The sequence below is a fragment of the Lygodium microphyllum genome, chromosome 15, assembly GCF_053477565.2.
Source record: "Lygodium microphyllum isolate KBCC chromosome 15, Lygodium_microphyllum_v1.1.10, whole genome shotgun sequence".
Classification (NCBI taxonomy): Eukaryota; Viridiplantae; Streptophyta; class Polypodiopsida; order Schizaeales; family Lygodiaceae; genus Lygodium; species Lygodium microphyllum.
In genome coordinates this window covers 121,673,605-121,691,361 of record NC_141149.1, presented here as the reverse complement: position 1 = coordinate 121,691,361, position 17,757 = coordinate 121,673,605, and the positions used below count along the sequence as shown (strand labels likewise).

The 17,757-nt window shown below is 40.5% G+C and overlaps 1 protein-coding gene across 2 annotated transcripts in view; it reads right to left on the bottom strand.

Moving 5' to 3' along the window:
* LOC148024998 (uncharacterized) overlaps nucleotides 1-13,216 on the bottom strand; it is a 29,605-nt gene extending 16,389 nt beyond the window's left edge. The window contains exons 1-3 of one of the 2 annotated variants that reach the window (XM_087694693.1): nucleotides 12,956-13,216; nucleotides 7,022-7,125; nucleotides 6,724-6,900 (exon numbers count right to left, since the gene is read on the bottom strand). In XM_087694693.1, coding sequence (XP_087550819.1) covers nucleotides 6,724-6,900; nucleotides 7,022-7,078 — 234 coding nt within the window. In that variant the 5' untranslated portion in view covers nucleotides 7,079-7,125; nucleotides 12,956-13,216. Of the gene's footprint in view, nucleotides 1-6,723; nucleotides 6,901-7,021; nucleotides 7,143-12,955 lie in introns of both variants that reach the window. The other variant, XM_087694692.1, reaches the window with a different exon arrangement.
* Between the last annotated feature and the right edge of the window lie 4,541 nt (nucleotides 13,217-17,757).

The window sequence follows — 17,757 nt, the reverse complement described above, 5'->3', positions numbered from 1 at the left end:
GAGTTTTCCAAGTTTCTACAGCAACATGGCATCTCTCGTCAACTCACCTTTACCAACTCCCCCTCTCAAAATGGAGTCATAGAGCATAGAAACCAGACAGTCATGGAAATAGTACGCTCTATGTTGTTCGCAGCAGAGCTCCCTCAGCGCCTTTGAATTGAGGCTGCCAATACTGCAATGTATATCCTCAACCGGTGTCTGACTGCAACTCTTCCTCAGAAGACCCCATATGAGACATTCTTTGGCTCTTGGCCTCTCATATCCCACTTCAGAGTCTTCGGATATCGTGCATACATATACACGCCTAATGATAAAATAGGAAAGCTCACTCCCCGAGTTGATCTCCTTATCTTTGTCGGATATTCCTCCGAAGCGAAAGCCTACCCATTCATTCGATCCTCGAACAAACAAGGTGATCGTTAGGAGGGGCGTTATCTTTGACGAGAGGGATATTGTACAGTCCTATGCACCAGATTCCAATCCGATTCCTCCTTCCACAACATTGGAGATCGTGCCTACTGAGCCTGGTATACTATCCGCTCCTGACCTACATGCGGATTCTTTGACTCCTAGGCCCCCTCCACGAGACCCATTATCTTGCTAGTACTGACAGACCATGCGGGATTCACGGATCTTACCACCAAATTCCACTCCAGAGAAACTTAGAAGATCTGTCTGACTTGCATCTCAGGCATCCTTTGTGTCATTGTTTACCACCAATTACATAGCACATTTTGAGCCGAATACATGGCAAGAAGCTCTTCAACACCCCTCAATGACAAGAGGCCATGGAGAAGAAGCTAGAGAGTATTGACCGAAATGAGACTTAGACATTGATGGATTATCCGAGCCACAAGAAAGTCATCGAGACGAAGTGGATTTTTAGAACCAAGCTAAAGGCTGATGGGACTTAGACAAGTACAAGGCTTGCCTTGTCGTGCAAGGGTTTCGACAAAAGCATGGTATTGATTATGAAAAGACCTTCGCACCTACTAAGCGGTTGACATCTTTTCAGTTATTACTCGTACTAGCCGCTCGCCACGGTTGGCCAATATATTAGATGGATGTCAAGAATGCCTCCTGAATGGTTATCTGCAAGAGGAAGTCTATGTGGAGCAGCCACCAAGATTTCCTTCTGCAAACCCGAGGGATAAGGTATTCCGCTTGCAGAAAGCTCTTTATGGGCTAAAGCAAGCACCATGGTCTTGGTTTCATAGGATGGACGAGTTTTTACAGACTTACAAGTACGATTCTACCCCTTATGACTCGAACTTATATGTTCGGTACATTGTAGAGGGGGCCAGCTACATCCTATTGTACGATGATGACTTACTCATCACAGGCTCAGATTTTGCTGCCATAGCAGAAATCAAGGCAAAGCTTAGTGCTACATTTGAGATAACAAACCTCAGTTTGTTGTCTTACTTCTTAGGGATGGAGATAGTTCGATCTAGGGGTTGTATTTTTGTGTCACAACAGAAGTACGCACTTCAGCTCGCGGAACAATTCACTACAGATCAGACATGGCTAGTGGCCACACCTCTCAATCCTACTGTCCACTTGTCGAAGAATACCCTAGGTCAATCCTTCGATGCGCATACCTATAGGTCTATTGTAGGGAAACTTCTTTGGGTTAATTCATACTAGGCTAGACTTAGCTTACTCAATCAACATGCTCAATCAGTATTTCATAGCACCTAGAATATCACATTGGATTACATGTCTTGGAGTGTTGCATTATTTACGGTGTGCTTATTATTATGGCCTCATTTATGGTTCTGGTTTACTTTTGCACGTGTACATTGGTTCTAATTGGGCAAGAGATCCTGACACCTAACATTCCCATGGCAGCTATCTCTTCATCTTGGCCACAGCTCCCATTTCTTGGTCTAACCGTAAGCAAGAGACGATGGAGGCTTCCACAATTAAGAATAAGTATAGAGCTCTCTTCGATGGCACCACCAAGGCCATCTACCTGAGGGCCATACTGGCAATGTTTCACTTCTCTTGTGACTCTCCCACCATTGTCTATTGCGACAACAAGAGTGTCATTGCCCTTGCCGGCAATTTGATCATCACACCATTGACGTGGCATGTGGGAGTCCACTTCCACTTCTTCAAAGAGCAGGTTAAGTTAGGCACTATCCGCCTAGAGTTTGTGTCTTCATCAAACAATTTTGATGACATTTTGATCAAAGCGGTCAACCAAACAATTCTTCAATACGTTCTACCCAGGATCGGCTTGGGTACACCCTCCCCTGCTTCTTCAAATTGACAGGGAGGGGATGCTTTCCTCTTGCTTTTCCTTCCAGTTTGAGAGGGGACGGCTATTTCTCTTGATAGTGACAATGATAATGTTTATAGTTTTTAGACATTTATTCGTTCATTTATTATTTTGTATTGTACTTACGGACATTTGTAACTTCATCCGCATTGTTAGGATCACATGATTGTAAAAGGACACTTGGACAAGTGAACAATTCCCCTGCAAGAGCACTGCCTAAGTAGTACCATTGCATTGCATTTTGTGTGAGCATGACATCTATTATCTCCCTTTGCATAAACCCATGCATTGGCATTCTATTCATGTAACCATACATCTATGCGCATTTATCCCTTTTTGGTCTTTTGGAGTGGTTGATGCTGGATCCACCATATTCGTGGCATTGCACATAGCAATCTCCAAAGCAATTCTCCCTAGCTTGCTTGCTTGCTTGTCTTGCTTACTTCACATCTTTGCTATATTTGTGTCATCCACACCTTAGTCATTTTCTTTCTTCACCGACACCCAATAATGGTAGGGATAGTATGCTTGTTTTATGAAGATCTTGGGTTTGAATATCCCTTCTCACTCTCCCATTTGGAACGCACACACACTCAATAGAGCGAAAATTGATTTGAAACCCTCACTTAATGTTATACAAAGCTCTCCAAAAAAAAAAATTACATAGATGATTCCATCCGCATTTGCAAGACTTGGTAGGCCATTGGGCAGCTGACGTGCAATCTTGGACACGACCCCCTGCTTTACCATCAAACACAAATCCAAATCCAAAGCCATCTTTCCAGCCAAATCCCAACCTTTCTAAACTTCCCACTATTACCACCCTTTGTCCAATGCCCTAACCTCTCTAGGGTAATCTCTTGGGCTCCCTTGGTAAGATAGTCATCACCTCTGTAGTCTTAGTAGGCCACTGGGCAACCGACGCGCACCCTTTGTCTGATGCTCTTGCTACTTTGGCGTGGGACGCCTTGGAATAAAAGATAAAGGGAAAAAAAAGGGCTTGGCTGGCCTACTTCTCATGGCACTATTGTTGGGCTTGAGAGGGGGTGTTGAGCTAAAAATGCATTAACTTTACTTAAACAGCCCCAAATCATGCTTAATTAAGGAAGAAACCTTGTTTATTTAAAAAGAAATGTTTTCTTAGAGTGTCTGTATCCCATAAGCACAAACCCACTTGGGAGGGCCCAAACTTTCTATAAATAGATATGCTGCCCTCCATTCAGCCCTAATCTTGTTTTTGCAGGTTTTAGGTGTTTTCAGCTTGCTGTCCACACCCCTTTCGTAGAGGACATCACAATCCAACATGTCCATTGTAGTCTTCCCTCATCTAGCACCTATTTCCGGCCTTCCATCATTTTGCTACTGTTTCCAGCCAAGCAACTGCTGCTGTCTATCATCTAGCTATCGTACAACCTGCCACATCAGCATACTGCTGCGTTTGCAAGCCCCAAGTACCGCTTTGCAAATTTTCTCTCTCCTCTTAGATGTCACTGCAAATTTTCTCTCCTCAGTCTACGTTTGCTGTTTTTCTCTCTCCTCTCGACCGTCGCTGCTACAGATTTTCTCAGCCTGCATTCGTTGTTTTCTCTCTCCTCAGCCTGTCATTGTTGTTTTCTCTCTCCTCCCAACCGCGTTCACCTATGTTTATGGTCTTTCTCTCTCTTACACTAGTGTCTGCATCAAATCCAGCCTTCCTTGGCTGTGTTTGCTAATGCTAGACATCTAGGCTGCCTTGCTGCGATTTGGGATCCATTCGGAATACCCCACACTCTCCAGCTCAATATCCCTGCCTTAATCCTTGAGATACAAGAGTTTGAGATACAGTATTCATTCGCTACATAGTGTGTTTGCTATGTGAGCATTGTATATTCAATAGTCATATCATTTCATTCATTCTCTGTGTTCATTGTCTCTGAGTTACCCTAACCCTAATTATGTTCTTCTATCAGTCTGTGCTATGTCGTATGATTGTACTTGTGTTTCTGTGTTAGGGTACTTTCTTCACATTCTCCACTAATGGTGGAGCCTCAAGAGGCATCGACTCCAAAGATACCTGCTCAGGTGCCCATCTATCACCTAGATCTCCAAGGATGGGATGGTCAACACCCCCCTCTGCAGCTAGAAACTCCATGAATCCAATATCTCGACTTGCATATACATCCTGTGAAATGGGATCATAAAGCTTGTATCCCTAAGACTACGAATTATAACCCATAAACGTGTTTTTTGGAAGTCGGCTCGAACTTATCCCTCTATTTCTTTGGGATGTGAACATGAGCATTACACCTAAACACCCTAAAATATGAGGCATGCGAGTTGTGACCAAAGTACGCCTCAAAAGGTGTCATACCAACCATGGCCAATGTAGTGTTAGCCTACCTTATTTTGTCAGCCTGTCATCTCCTCGCTGTTGTGAGCCCTAGTCAAACTCTACCAGGGACATTTGGAACTCCGACTATGTCTTTCTTCCTAGTCTTGGTGTGTTTGTTAGTTGTGCTGCCCTACCGGATGATTTCTAACCCCCCGAGGTGACAACGGTTTTTTCCCAAATGCCGAATGCCGCCTTAGCAATTTTCGCATTATTTTATTGCTGCGGACTTCATTAAATGTAGTCAGCCAGCATCAGGTCAGCCAGTTTTTCTGATTTTCAGCTATATATAACTGGTCATTTAGTTGGGGTAGTCATTTATATTTCTATCTCACAAGTGATCTATTAGGTGGCTGCAGTCTTCTCCGTCTCCATCATGGGCAGCAGGCTACATTCTCTCCGTCTCCATCACACTCACCGTCGAAGGTGCTGTCATCATTATTCAACCTGACCCAATGCCCTCACCAACACCCTGGGCTGCATGTAGGGATTGTGCAGTCTAAGGATAAGATCTTTGAGGCTGACTGTTATGTGGAAAACTTGGATGCAACTACGACGTGAGATATACCACATGACTATTTCTTTTAAATGCATGTGATTCAATATTAAGTAGAACTACAATAAAAATATATGAATATCAAAGGAAGATATTGAGCACATGTGTTTGATGCAAGGCAATGTCTTCATCAATGGTAATTCTTCAGTTCTTGGTTTGATCTAGAGACTTCAAACATCTACACTAGCAAGAACATGCACTTCATGGAGCTTCCAAGCTGAAAAGAGGGTGAGGGGCACCCTATCTTGGAGATGCAAGTGGCAAGTAGTCACAACCGCCAAAGCATCATGAGCCATCAAAGGATGATGCTCAAGTGGAGGATGGGCAATCGCTATCGACCTCTCACCCAATGGTTGTTTCAAATTCACCTCCCAAGATTGTGGAGCAGGAGGAGTTCCGGCCACCCCCCTGATGGGCTAATGGTATCCTAGAGGACTAGACGTGACAGGATGACCCACAACAATCTCATCAACATCAGGCACATTCAAGAGAGTTTTTGCACTCCATTTACGAATTGATGACCCATGCCATGGCAAACAGGGACCTGACTTCAATTGGAGAAGCTATATAGCATGATCATTGGCAAAGAGCCATGGAGCTAGAATTAGATGCCATTGAGCAGGATGGAAAATGCAAAGTCTTGGAGTGAAGTGGACATTCATAACTAAAAATCATTGGATTGTTCTTTGGACAAGCATGAGGCCAAATTAGTGACCAAGGGTTTGCTCAAAAACCCAAAGCAGATTTTGATAATACCTTCATCCCCATCACCCAATCATGACCATCAAGGTCATTCTTGCTTGGGCTAGACATAGGCAGCAATAGCCACTCTATCAGCTTGAAGTGAAGTCTGCATTTCTCAATGGGGATTTCAAGGAGGAGATCTATGTTGAGAAACCTCCAAGGTTGGCAAGGTCACATGCAAAGGGCAAGGTATACAAGTTAAAGAAGGCTTTGAGCTCTCTGTGGCTTGAAGCATTCTCCATGTGCATGGAGAAGATTGACACCTTTCTTAAGGAAAGGCTGGACAATCAAAGATTGGATTCCAATCCCAATATCTAGATCCATGTCTCACATGGCCAGACAGCTCTCTTTGTGCCATACATAGACAACCTCACTGTGACAAAAGACTACACAGTTATGATGCAAAGACCAGGGATTCCCTCAAGCACGAGTTTTAGATGACAGAAATGGGGCTGTTACACTTCTTTCTCTACCATGAGAAATGGCAGAGTGAGAGAAGGAAATTCCTTTCTCAAAAGCGGTATGTTCAGGAGTTAATGATAGCTTTCGGGATGATAGACTACCAACCAATTTTTCTCTCCAATGGAGCCAAATTGGAAGGAGGCAGACACAAATAAGGAAAAGACAAACTGAAAAACCTCAGCCAACATAATGAAACTTCAAAAACCCTGTGTAAAAGCTTCTATATGTGTCCATAGCAGAACCTTGCTCAAATCTCCTCATCTCTTACAAAAAAGTTTTGTATAACAAAATCCAGGAGTTAAGAATTACCCATTTAATATCTTCTGGCTTATAAGATGCTCTCCACTTCAAAGTTTCCTTTAACATGGTTTTGGCCTTGTTCACGCTCCATTTTCTGGCCCGTAAGTACCTTCTTAAGCAAGCACTTGAACAGTATAGCTGTGCATGACCAGCAAGAGGCCCTAAGGCAGTACGAAGTTCTTCCTCCTGTAAGTTTTGAAATTTGTTAGCTGAGGACTTGGATGATCCATATCATGCCATCTCTTACAAGAATACTGCAAACTAAGTAAACTGTTAAGTGATCTAACATTCATGAAAAGTACTTTACCTTGGCATCCTCTTCTGCAGAATTCTGTTGTCGGTGTGCATGCCTTCCCCAAAACATATTTGCTGTCCCTCATCCAAGAGTAAGGTGTCAAGTTGATTGATCAACTGTGACTCAGGTCATGCTTGATCAGATAAAGGTGATTAGTGTTATCCATTGTCCTCCAATAACAGACCATAAGCATGATTCACTGATTAAAGAAGATAAGCTACTAAAACACCAGCCCTATCATGGTAGAGATCTTCTTCAATATCACAAGCTAATAAGAGAGAAAAATCTTTAACTACTTCAAAACATGCAAAAGATTGCATACACAGCAATGAGACCAAGGACAGTAAGCGAACAGAATTCTGAATAGATTTCCTTGCCACATTTGAAAAAAGCGCTCTCTGTCACATGATCACAAAACTCATAGTGAAGTCTTCCCCAAGCTTAGATCTTAAGTGCACATCAATAAGTTGTCTGGCACGTTCAGAATAACATGTTACAAATAAGGGAGTACATAAATACAAAGAAGCTATAAAATTCCATTGAGCACAAGTAGGCTGATTGAACACATAAAGCTGACAACAAAAATGAGCTGTGGACAGCAGGCAGGAGAATCACTGTAGAAGATCATCCTGGTTGGTGATATTTGATTGGAAACTTTATTGATGTTGATTGGTCAAAAGGCCTAGAGCTATGTGCTGCTAGCCACAAGTGATGGGGGACAGGGACATGATGGAGACAGCCGAAAATAGACAGGGGACCAGGACAGCATTAAAGTAATTCAAAGTATGCTTAAAATTAGCAAACTTTGAGAGAGAGAGAGCCTGCGCAGTGTGAATGGTCATGTCTCGTGGAGACTCGAGACTCGAGATGGGCATGGACGATGGGCACGGGCTGGTTGGAAACTGTGGACACAGCAGTGAACCGTGAAAGGGAGGCTGGTCACTGAACATTGAACAGTGAATTTGCTGTGGTGCAGCAATTTGCAAGGGTCATACATATAATGCATTGTGCTTAGCAAAGGGAGCCTACGGTCAGTCATTTCAGGTCCGTCATGAGTCCTTTGCAGGTCAGATGGACAGACATGTGGCAGGTCAGATGGACGTGTTATGTGGGTAGTTCAGACGTGTTACACAGGTCAGTGTCGGCACTGAATTTGACCATGTCACGTCCTGTCCCTGTCCCATAGACGTCCCCATGCCATCACATTGTGTCATCACTTTTCGACTCGTCACTTCCGGACGTGGCGCATCCTGTTACACAACCGTCACAGGACAGCATCCTGGCATCTGTCCCGTGTGTTACTTGTGACTATATAATGTGCAGTGCTAATAGACAGGATTCAATGCAGTTGTTATTGTAGTAGCTCGAACACAGGGCAGCTGCTCAGAACTAATGCAGGCAAGTGTGCCTAAGGGCCTTCTGTATACAGTGAAATTGAAACTGTTAGCATGCAGCAGAAAAGCATGTCTGATCAGGCTATTATCAAACATTGAATCACCAAATCCTATGAGTGCTAAAGACCAGCAAAACTGAACTAGATATGCAACTCGTCTTTCAACACTCAAGCATAGTGAAAGGCCTCAAGCATTATTTAAAGGGCTCTAAACAACCACAAAGTGTTAGCAGGATTGTCAGCTCATGTGTGAGTCTTTGCATGCTAGTTTGGCTCGGCACACTAGTCATCATTTAGGCATTATTTTAGTGACTTTTTGTGTGGCATTTGTAGCATTTTATGCCAATCGGCCAGCATTAAATGCTGGCCCACCAGCTGCCATATTTGGCATATTTTGAGCCTATTTATTTAGGGGCTCCTACTCCTCATTCACTCATCGTCATTCTTAAGGTGGTCTTCCTATTGGAGAGAGGAGCCAATCCCGATTCCCAAGCAGCCAATGACTCACTATTGAAAGTGTCATTCTCGTGTTTGGTATATGGATTCCATTTCCCAAGCACATCTCTAAGTTCTCTTCTTTTGCAGTGTTCTTCTGTTTTCTTTCTCTTCTATCTTGTGTTCAACAATTTATTTCACTGCTTGTCTATGCTTCCATTGCTACACCACTTATGACATGGTATCAGATTGCAAGATCTAGGTTCCTACTGCAATTCTTCGGTTGATTATGGGTCCTTCTTCCCCCTGCTGATCAAGCTTGCATTTTTCAAACTAGCAACCTGCATTTTCAGATTGCGCGCCTCAATTCCAGCCTGTAATCGTCAATTCACTGCATTAAATGCCCAACCAGCCTGCATTTTTCATTTTCTACCCCTAACCATGGCTGGGCAATTGTTTGTACAGGTCATTTTTTCTGGTTTTGGTAGTTTTTGACTGGTTTTTCTTCATTTTGCAGCAGTTGGCCTTCGTTTCTGATCTAATTTTTTGTTATACTACATGTGAGCTCTCATTTTGTGAAGTCTTCGCTGTTGGTTCAACTATATCCCCTCTCCATATACCCTCTTTCCTCTATATTATCTTCTCCAAATGGCTCCTCCGTGCATTTCTACAAATGATAAGTTACATGGCCCTGACTATCTTACATGGAGTGCTATGATGAAAGCCTCATTTGTGCAGAAGTGGATTTGGTACATTGTATGTGGCACTATTCCTCAGCCTCAATGTCCTCTTTCTCTTCCCGAAGATTTTGATGAGGACAACCATGAGGAAGTTGTGCTTACATTGGATTCGAACGATGCATGTGCATATTCTGCATTGCTTTGGTGTATTTCTAAAGAAGTTCCATCCTCCTACAAGACATCACTAGAAATATGGTCAAAGCTTCAAATGTTGTACAAGGCACCTTCCCTCATGCATGTTGTGACCCTTTATGGACAGCTTCAGCACACGAAGTTTGAGCCAAAGGACACCATTCAATCATTTTTGCTCCGTATTACACGGGTACGAGATCAACTTCAACACATGCAGTCTGTCCTTTCCAAGGCACATCTCGTGGGAATGAGATACAAGCTCTCCCCCGGAGGTTGATAGAGTGACGAATGCTTTGCGAGCACAGACATCATCTACACCTATGAATTGTATACATATGTCCTCGATACTGCTTGAGCATGAGGCATCTTTGCGTTTACAAGGGAGATTTCCATCTCTTATGGAGGTTCTAGTGAGGCCTTTACAACTTTAGAGAGGAGTGACAGGATGAATAAGTCAAGGCTCAGTCTTATCACTGTGGTAAAAAGGGACACTTGCGGAAGGACTACAAGGAGTTAGTAGCTTCACAAAGAAGAAGAAGAAGAAGCAGAAGAAGCATGATGGAGACTCCTCTGCTCAGTCATCCTCTTCCTCAAACTCTAACTTTGATCCTCCGGCCAAGGGAAAGTCCAAGGTGCTGTAGGGATCCACTTCTTCGGAATGAGGGAAGGACTTGATTGCCCCTTCCTCTACTACTTCTAGTCTAAGTGATGCAGTCATCCCTCACAACTCTCCAGTGCCAAAGAGGGAGTATGAGAGGATGGTGAGATGGGGCAGCCGAGCTCATCTATATGGATATACAGGTGCATAGGTTCCAAAGAGAGACATTCTTGATGCATCTAGCAGATTCAAATTCTAGAGTTGGGATTGACATCCAGGTTCATGATGAGTTGGTTATTTGACAAAGAGCAGGATTGGCTCCTGGTCCGAGCTCACTTAAGGGGACACTTTGGCAATCTTGGCCAAAGGAGGGGAATCCATGGTCACAAATATTCAAAGGCATTTTTGACAGGATGGTCTTGTATACAATGTGACAAACAAAGATCTTTTATGACTCTTCTCTATTTTTAAGAACCGGTACGATCGACATCGACATCAAGTTCTCTCTGAGGCACCTTGGTGGTGGCTTGATCACCCACTACTTGGATATCTATGGTTCTACTCTCATGATTCTATGTTGTATAGACTGTGAAGAGTCCATATCATTGAACTGTATAAGATCACCCATAATCTGAGAGAAGGTGTTAGCACGATTGTCAACTCATGTGTGAGTCTGTGGATGCCAGTTGGGCTGGGCACACTAGTCATCATTTAGGCATTATTTTAGTGATTTTTTGTGTGGCATTTGTGGCATTTTATGCCAGTTGGCCAGAATTGAATGTTGGCCCACCAACTGTCGTATTTGGCATATTTTGGGCCTATTTATTCACAGCCCTATTTATTCACAAGCTCCTTCTCCTCATTCAATCATCATCATTCTTGAAGTGGTCTTCCTGTTTAAGAGGAGCCAATCCCGGTGCCCATGCAGCCAATGACTTACTATTTTATGTGTCGTTCTCATATTTGGTATATGGATTCCATTTCCCGAGCACATCTTTGAGCTCTCTTCTTTTGCGATGTTCTTTTGTTTTCTTTCTCTTTTGACTTGTGTTCAATAGTTTATTTCAGTACTTGTCTATGCTTCCATTGCTGCACCACTTCTGACACAAAGTACCCCTCACCAACATTAGGTGGTAGTACTTTTGACAACGGCAACACTAGAAAACAACCTATCATCTAAAGGTTCTCATTCCTCGTAATATCAACACCACAGAGGTAATAAATAGTTTCTGAACATCCAAAACTGTAGCACATGCCTAGCAAGTATGGCTTTACTAGTACATCCATCTCTACATGAGCAGAAGCACAAACAGCAACAAGCACACAACTGGATATACTGTAATGCACTAACTAGACTAAGAAATAGTTGGCCAAATACAGGCACTGGTTATGAATTAAAATTGCAAATAAGGACATGCCAATGTGCTGCCTTGAGACATGGCTGCATCATTTTGCTTTATCGCTACTCACAAAGAAATTGGATCTCAGTACTGCTATAAACCACATATAAAGAGCATAGACCGCTGAGTACCAAAAACCAGTTCTCAATCTTGGTGGCCAGGGTTGTAGTTTAGAGCAAATAAAATGTCTGACAAGGGATAGGAATAGCAAGATGAGGATGAAAATCCATTAATCCGAATGACTAGTGCCTGCTAATATCAAGATGAGCAAATAAAATGTCTGACAGAAGATAGGAATAGCAAGATGAGAATGAAAATCCATTAATCCGAATGACTAGTGCCTGCTAATATCAGTTCAAGACTGCCTGCTTGCCAACAAGATCTTTGCTAGATGCAATGACCTACGCACTCCATTGAGTCTCCCCCTAACTGTGCCTTCACACCACAAACCAGATGTTTTTATTGGCATAGATAACATTCCACCAACCTTCCATGCTAATGCACTTAAACCTCAAAACATGGCCTTGCTTTCAACTCATCCGTACCACACCAGAGTCCACCATTAGCAACCAAAAAATGTTGGTTAGATAACAACTTTTCATCATATCTTAGGAAATTGTGCACAGCAATAATCAGACTGTAGTTTTGCCAGACTTAATTTCTCCAAACCCAAGCACATTAGTCAGTCAAGCGAGTGTAAGTACATTGGTTCCAATCAGCCTCGCTAGACTGGTTTGATGATGCACACCAAGGGTGTCGGACAACCAAATATTCCCTTAAACACACCAGCTTGGAGACTCTCTCTTGGGGACTTCCAGAATGCTCCATTTGCCGAGGAATGGTGGAACAAAAGTTTCTGCTGTTCTGACTTAACAGAAAACAATCATCACCAGAATGATAAAACTGCAAATGACGTTTGAAGTGGCAATGCAATATGCAAGTAATACTCTACGAGCCAATGCAAGGGTGTCATTACATTCAAGCCTAAGCATTGCCAGGCATAAAGCGATGTTAGCCAGGCTAATAATCCCTACGATCAATCCCTTGAAATATAACGAATTGTCATGGTTGGGGGTTTGATATTACACATTTGAATGATGCGGGACAACAATGAGGCCATTGGCCGCAATGGATGAGCCAACGTCTGTAACGGCATGTGGTAAATCACAGGAAATCTAAATGGAGTGGATCCATGTGCTGGTTGATTCTGACAAGGAAGAGAAGAAAGGTGCAGATTGAGCGGATTACCTGAGATTTTGACGTGTCTGGTCTGCGTGCTATGCGGATCCATCCCTTGCTAGCCTCCTCCCTCTTCTTCTTCTTCTTCTTCTTCTTCTTCTTCTTCTTCTTCTGACACAGTTTTATACTGCGACAAGCCAGCTGCGCATGTGCCAACAGTGTGCATCAAACGCACGAGTTCAGCACGTCGGAGAAGAAGCCGGCCCCCGCCTCTCTCCTTGAAAGGCTTGGGCTGATTCAACGTCTTATGAGTCGCCTTGACACCTTTTTTAAAAAATTAACATTGCTCCTTGGGCATACCATACATGTTGTTATGATGGTATGGTTATGGTGACAAAAACGATTCCATCTTCCAAATAGGTTTGTTAATCGGTCTCGTGTCACTTCCCCCTGCCCAAGAATGATGGGGAAAGCCTACAAGCATGGACCTTCAGCCCTGGGGCTCCTAGTTTAGATGCCTCTCATAAACACACATTCCTTGTAGCACAATCGCTCAAGTTGGTCACTCTCCAGAGTCCAAGTTATCTGGCCTAGTTAGTTGGGCATGTGCGTGAGTTACAAAGGATCGAATCCCACATCTAGGCGGCTCTAAGGTGCACAAACCTTTGGGTTGAATCGACAGGATAAATCCCGTTGTGATACTTCCACTGAAAGGCCATAAAACTATTGCATTACTTTTTTTAAAAATTTATCTGGTCTACCAGGAATCAACCAATTTTGCTTGGTAACTATAAGTTACCCACTTGGCAAGAATTAGCCTTCAAAGCTCTAAGAATATAGGAGCTTATAGGCAAGTTTAAAAGTCTTAGTATCTCTTATGTAACTAGAATCTCTCTTTGTGTAAAGCCGCAGGGCCTTATAAACTTTTGTAGCCAAGGGCATTCTTTAATATATATATATATCACTATTTCGCATGGAAAAACAATTCCATTTAGAACTAGGTTGACACATGCAGCCAATTTTAGGTAGTGATAATGTTTTTTTCCCTGCCCAAGTGCTTGTTTAATAGTAATATTTTGTTATTATCTTGTTGATCCCATGTTGTTAGCATGCAAGGATGAGGATTGTACTCGATAGAGCCGTTGAAACTTGCATTTGTTATATAGATCTGTCACGCTGGGTGTTCTAATGCTCCATCATGATTACTCTACAAGTTGCGCATATTGTTAGTATATAAATGATCCCAACTTATGGTCTATGGTTTTAGTAATGTCTTTCTTGAAGGTAAAGTTTTCATTTTCCTAAAAGAGCTTAACAAGGCCATGTGATTTGGCATCCGCATGGAGTGCATTGATATTCTTTATTGCATTAGCATAACAATGCGTGTTTATTCATGACAATAGTATGATTGTATAATTAAATATAATTTTACATCTTAACCTATATGTTTGAAAAAACTTCATGATTTTTTTGAATGTCTTGATGGAGTTTAGTTTGTGAAGCTAATTAGATTTAGCTAGACTGTTATCGTATAGCCTAAGAACTTGTGTTAATGAAGAGTACCCTTCTCTCCTCTTTTTGAATGTCTCAATGGAGTTTAGTTTGTGAAGCTAATTAGATTTAGCTAGACTGTTATCGTATAGCCTAAGATCTTGTGTTAATGAAGAGTACCCTTCTCTCCTCTTTTCTCTCTTTCTCTCTCCTCTTCTAGTCTTCTTCTTGCTCTCATGGGAAAGCCGAGTGTCAGGATCTCTTGCCCAATTAGAATCAGCGTACCCCTGCAAACATAAACCAAAAAACCAAAAAAAAAGGTTGCTTGATCAAAGTCTAAGATGTGGTGGCTTTCACGTTTAACTAATTTTTTAGTTAAGAATTCACTTATAACTTTGTAAAAGCATATCAGTAACATAAGAAAATATATAAACATACTATACAAGCAACACGTTGAAGAGCTAATACACGTCTCTTCATTGTTTTATAATTATGGGGGAAAGTATCATTCCCCTATCTTTGGAGAAGATTTGAACTTTCCTTTCCTTTTCTTTACTCTCCTTTATTGTTCATTATTAAAAAAGAAAAAATTGTGGATTGTATTGTTGGTTCTTATTTTGGAGCACGAAACTAATAATTATTGAATTTAGAATCAATGTCATAGTTTTTCTCATTGGGCTTTATCTCATCATTGTAAGCATCGCTTTAGTAAAGGCAATTGGAATTTTCATGTGTACAAACTTTCACAAGGTTAGAATCTACACATTTTTATTTTTGTCATTATGAATAATAAAGGAAAGTAAAGAAAACCACATATCTTCTTGAAAGATGAGGAAATAACACCTTTCCCCATAATTATAAAACAACGAAGAGACTTGTGCCAACTTTTCGACATGCTATTTATATAGAATGTTTATGTTTTTTTTAAAAAATAAATCACTACTATGCTTTTATGAAGTTATAAGTTAAGTCTTAACAATAAAAATTAGTGAAATGTGAAAGCCACCACATCTCAAACTTTAACCAAGCAACTTTCTTGTTATCAATTTTATGTTTCATAAGAAATTCTTCATCAAAACAATATCTAAAGCTACACAATAAGTTTTTGGCTAAATTCAATTAGCTTAAGAAACTTGTAAGTGTTACTTATCTAGTGTATAGTTTAAAAGAGATATTGCGTTTTATTTTGATATGGTTTTAGGACATTCAATTTACCAATATTAATATCATGCATAACAAAACGCATGATCTAATATTTATTTTTCGATGTAGAAACATAAGCTAAACTCGATTAAAATATTCTAAAAGATATTATATTTCTTTTAAACACAAAGACGCATATGTAAATCTCTATTTAATGATAAAATGTTGCCATAAATCCTCATTAGCATCTTCTAATTGTACTTACAATTAATATGTTTTGCTTATTTGATCTTGTATTTCTTTTAAACATAGAGATGCAGATGTAAATCTATATTTAATGATAAAATGCTTCCATAGATCCTCATTAACATCTTCTAATTGTACTTACAATTAATATGTTTTGCTTATTTGATTTTGTAGTATCATTGTAGACTTCGATTTAGTAATGGGAAGTATAATCATTGTATGTACCATCTTTCATAAGGTTAGAATCTACATTTTTTCTTTTTATCATCAACAACAGTAAAGGAAAGTAAAGAAATGTAAACAAAAGTGCATATCTTCTTAAAAGACAGGGAAATAACACCTTCACCCAGAATTACAAAATAAAGAAGAGACTTGTACCAGCTCTTTGGCATGCCACTTGTATAGCATGTCTATATGTTTTTTCTTGTTATTCCTATATTTCAACAAAGTTATGAGCTATATTTGAAATAAATACTAAAAGTTAAAATGTAAAAACTACCACATCTCAAACTTTGACCAAGCAACATTCTAGCTTTTGGTTTTATGTTTTGCAAGGTATTCTTCATCAACACAGCATTCAAGCTATACATCAGGTTTATTGCAAAATCTAATTAACTCCAAAATCTTGTAAGTATTGGTCTTAAAATGCATAGTTTAGAAGAGATATCTCATTTTGCTAAGCCCATATTTAACCATAGATTCGAAGTGTTGTCATGAAAAGATATACATACATGTGCTAATTGAATACACAATAGCAATGTACTCCATACAAATGCCAAATTGTAGGATCTCATTAAGGTATTCTAGGAAAAGGAAAGCTGTTGCTTCCCAAAACACATCACTAAAAACATGTGATGTGAGTTGGAATGATATTTACACATTCAAATCATCTTTAGCAACCAAATATGCAAGCATCATTGGCATACTAACAAGATACAAATCTTAAGGAGTAGCTATGATGTAGCATCAAACCACTCTCTCTTAAACAAGTAATCAATGTATGCAACAAATGTAAGTTTTGATGCCTTTGTCAAGCACAATCCTCATCCTTGCATGCCAACAACATAGGGTAGAGATCATAATAACAAAATGTGGACCATGTTATGCAAACAAAGATTGGAACAAGCATGCGATTGCTCTAATGATAGACTATACAAAAAGGATCCTTTATGCTAATTTGCTATAGCTACAACTTATAAGCATCATCAAGGTATCAATCTCAAGCATCCAAAGATAAAACCTTCTTTCAAGGGTGTTACAATTGTCCCACCAAGACACGTTCCAAGGTTACACATGGACACTCATACAAAAATAAAAAAATATTCAAAGAGCATCTATATATAAATGCAAAGAAGAATTTAAGAAAATTTTGGATAGCTCCCTCTCTACTCCTCCCAACTACACCATTCCATCTAGCCTAGCTAAAAGCAATGAAAGACAAGTAATTGAGCAAGGTCTCTCCAAAAGGAAGCTTGCTACTCAAGGCCCTGGTTTTAGGGTTTCTCTTCTCATCTTGGGTTAGTTCTACTTGTTCCTTCCTCAAAAAATTATTTTTGCTTTCCCACACAATCTTAACATCAATAACATGAATATGGCAACCCCAAAGCTTTTTGTTTTTTTCTTGATTGCAGTTCAAATAAACATCAATATTCTAGCATGTACAACACCTTTGCATCCACGTTATTAGATAGCTTGATTAGCTTTATTTCCCCTCAATGTTTTTCTTTTTTATTAGACTCAAATAGATTCCTTCCCAATTGCCTTTATTGACTTATTTGAGTTCATTTATTCAAATACAAGCAACAATACTACTACCTAAACCTAGTTGCACATATCAACCTAGTTCACATGTTTGCATGCACATACACACACATGATTGCATGCACATACACATCAACTAGTTAATTAACTACAACACTAGCCATTGTCGCTAAGTAATGTACAAATTAGTTAAGTTTTAGTTCACAAACTAAATAACTAATTACCAATTA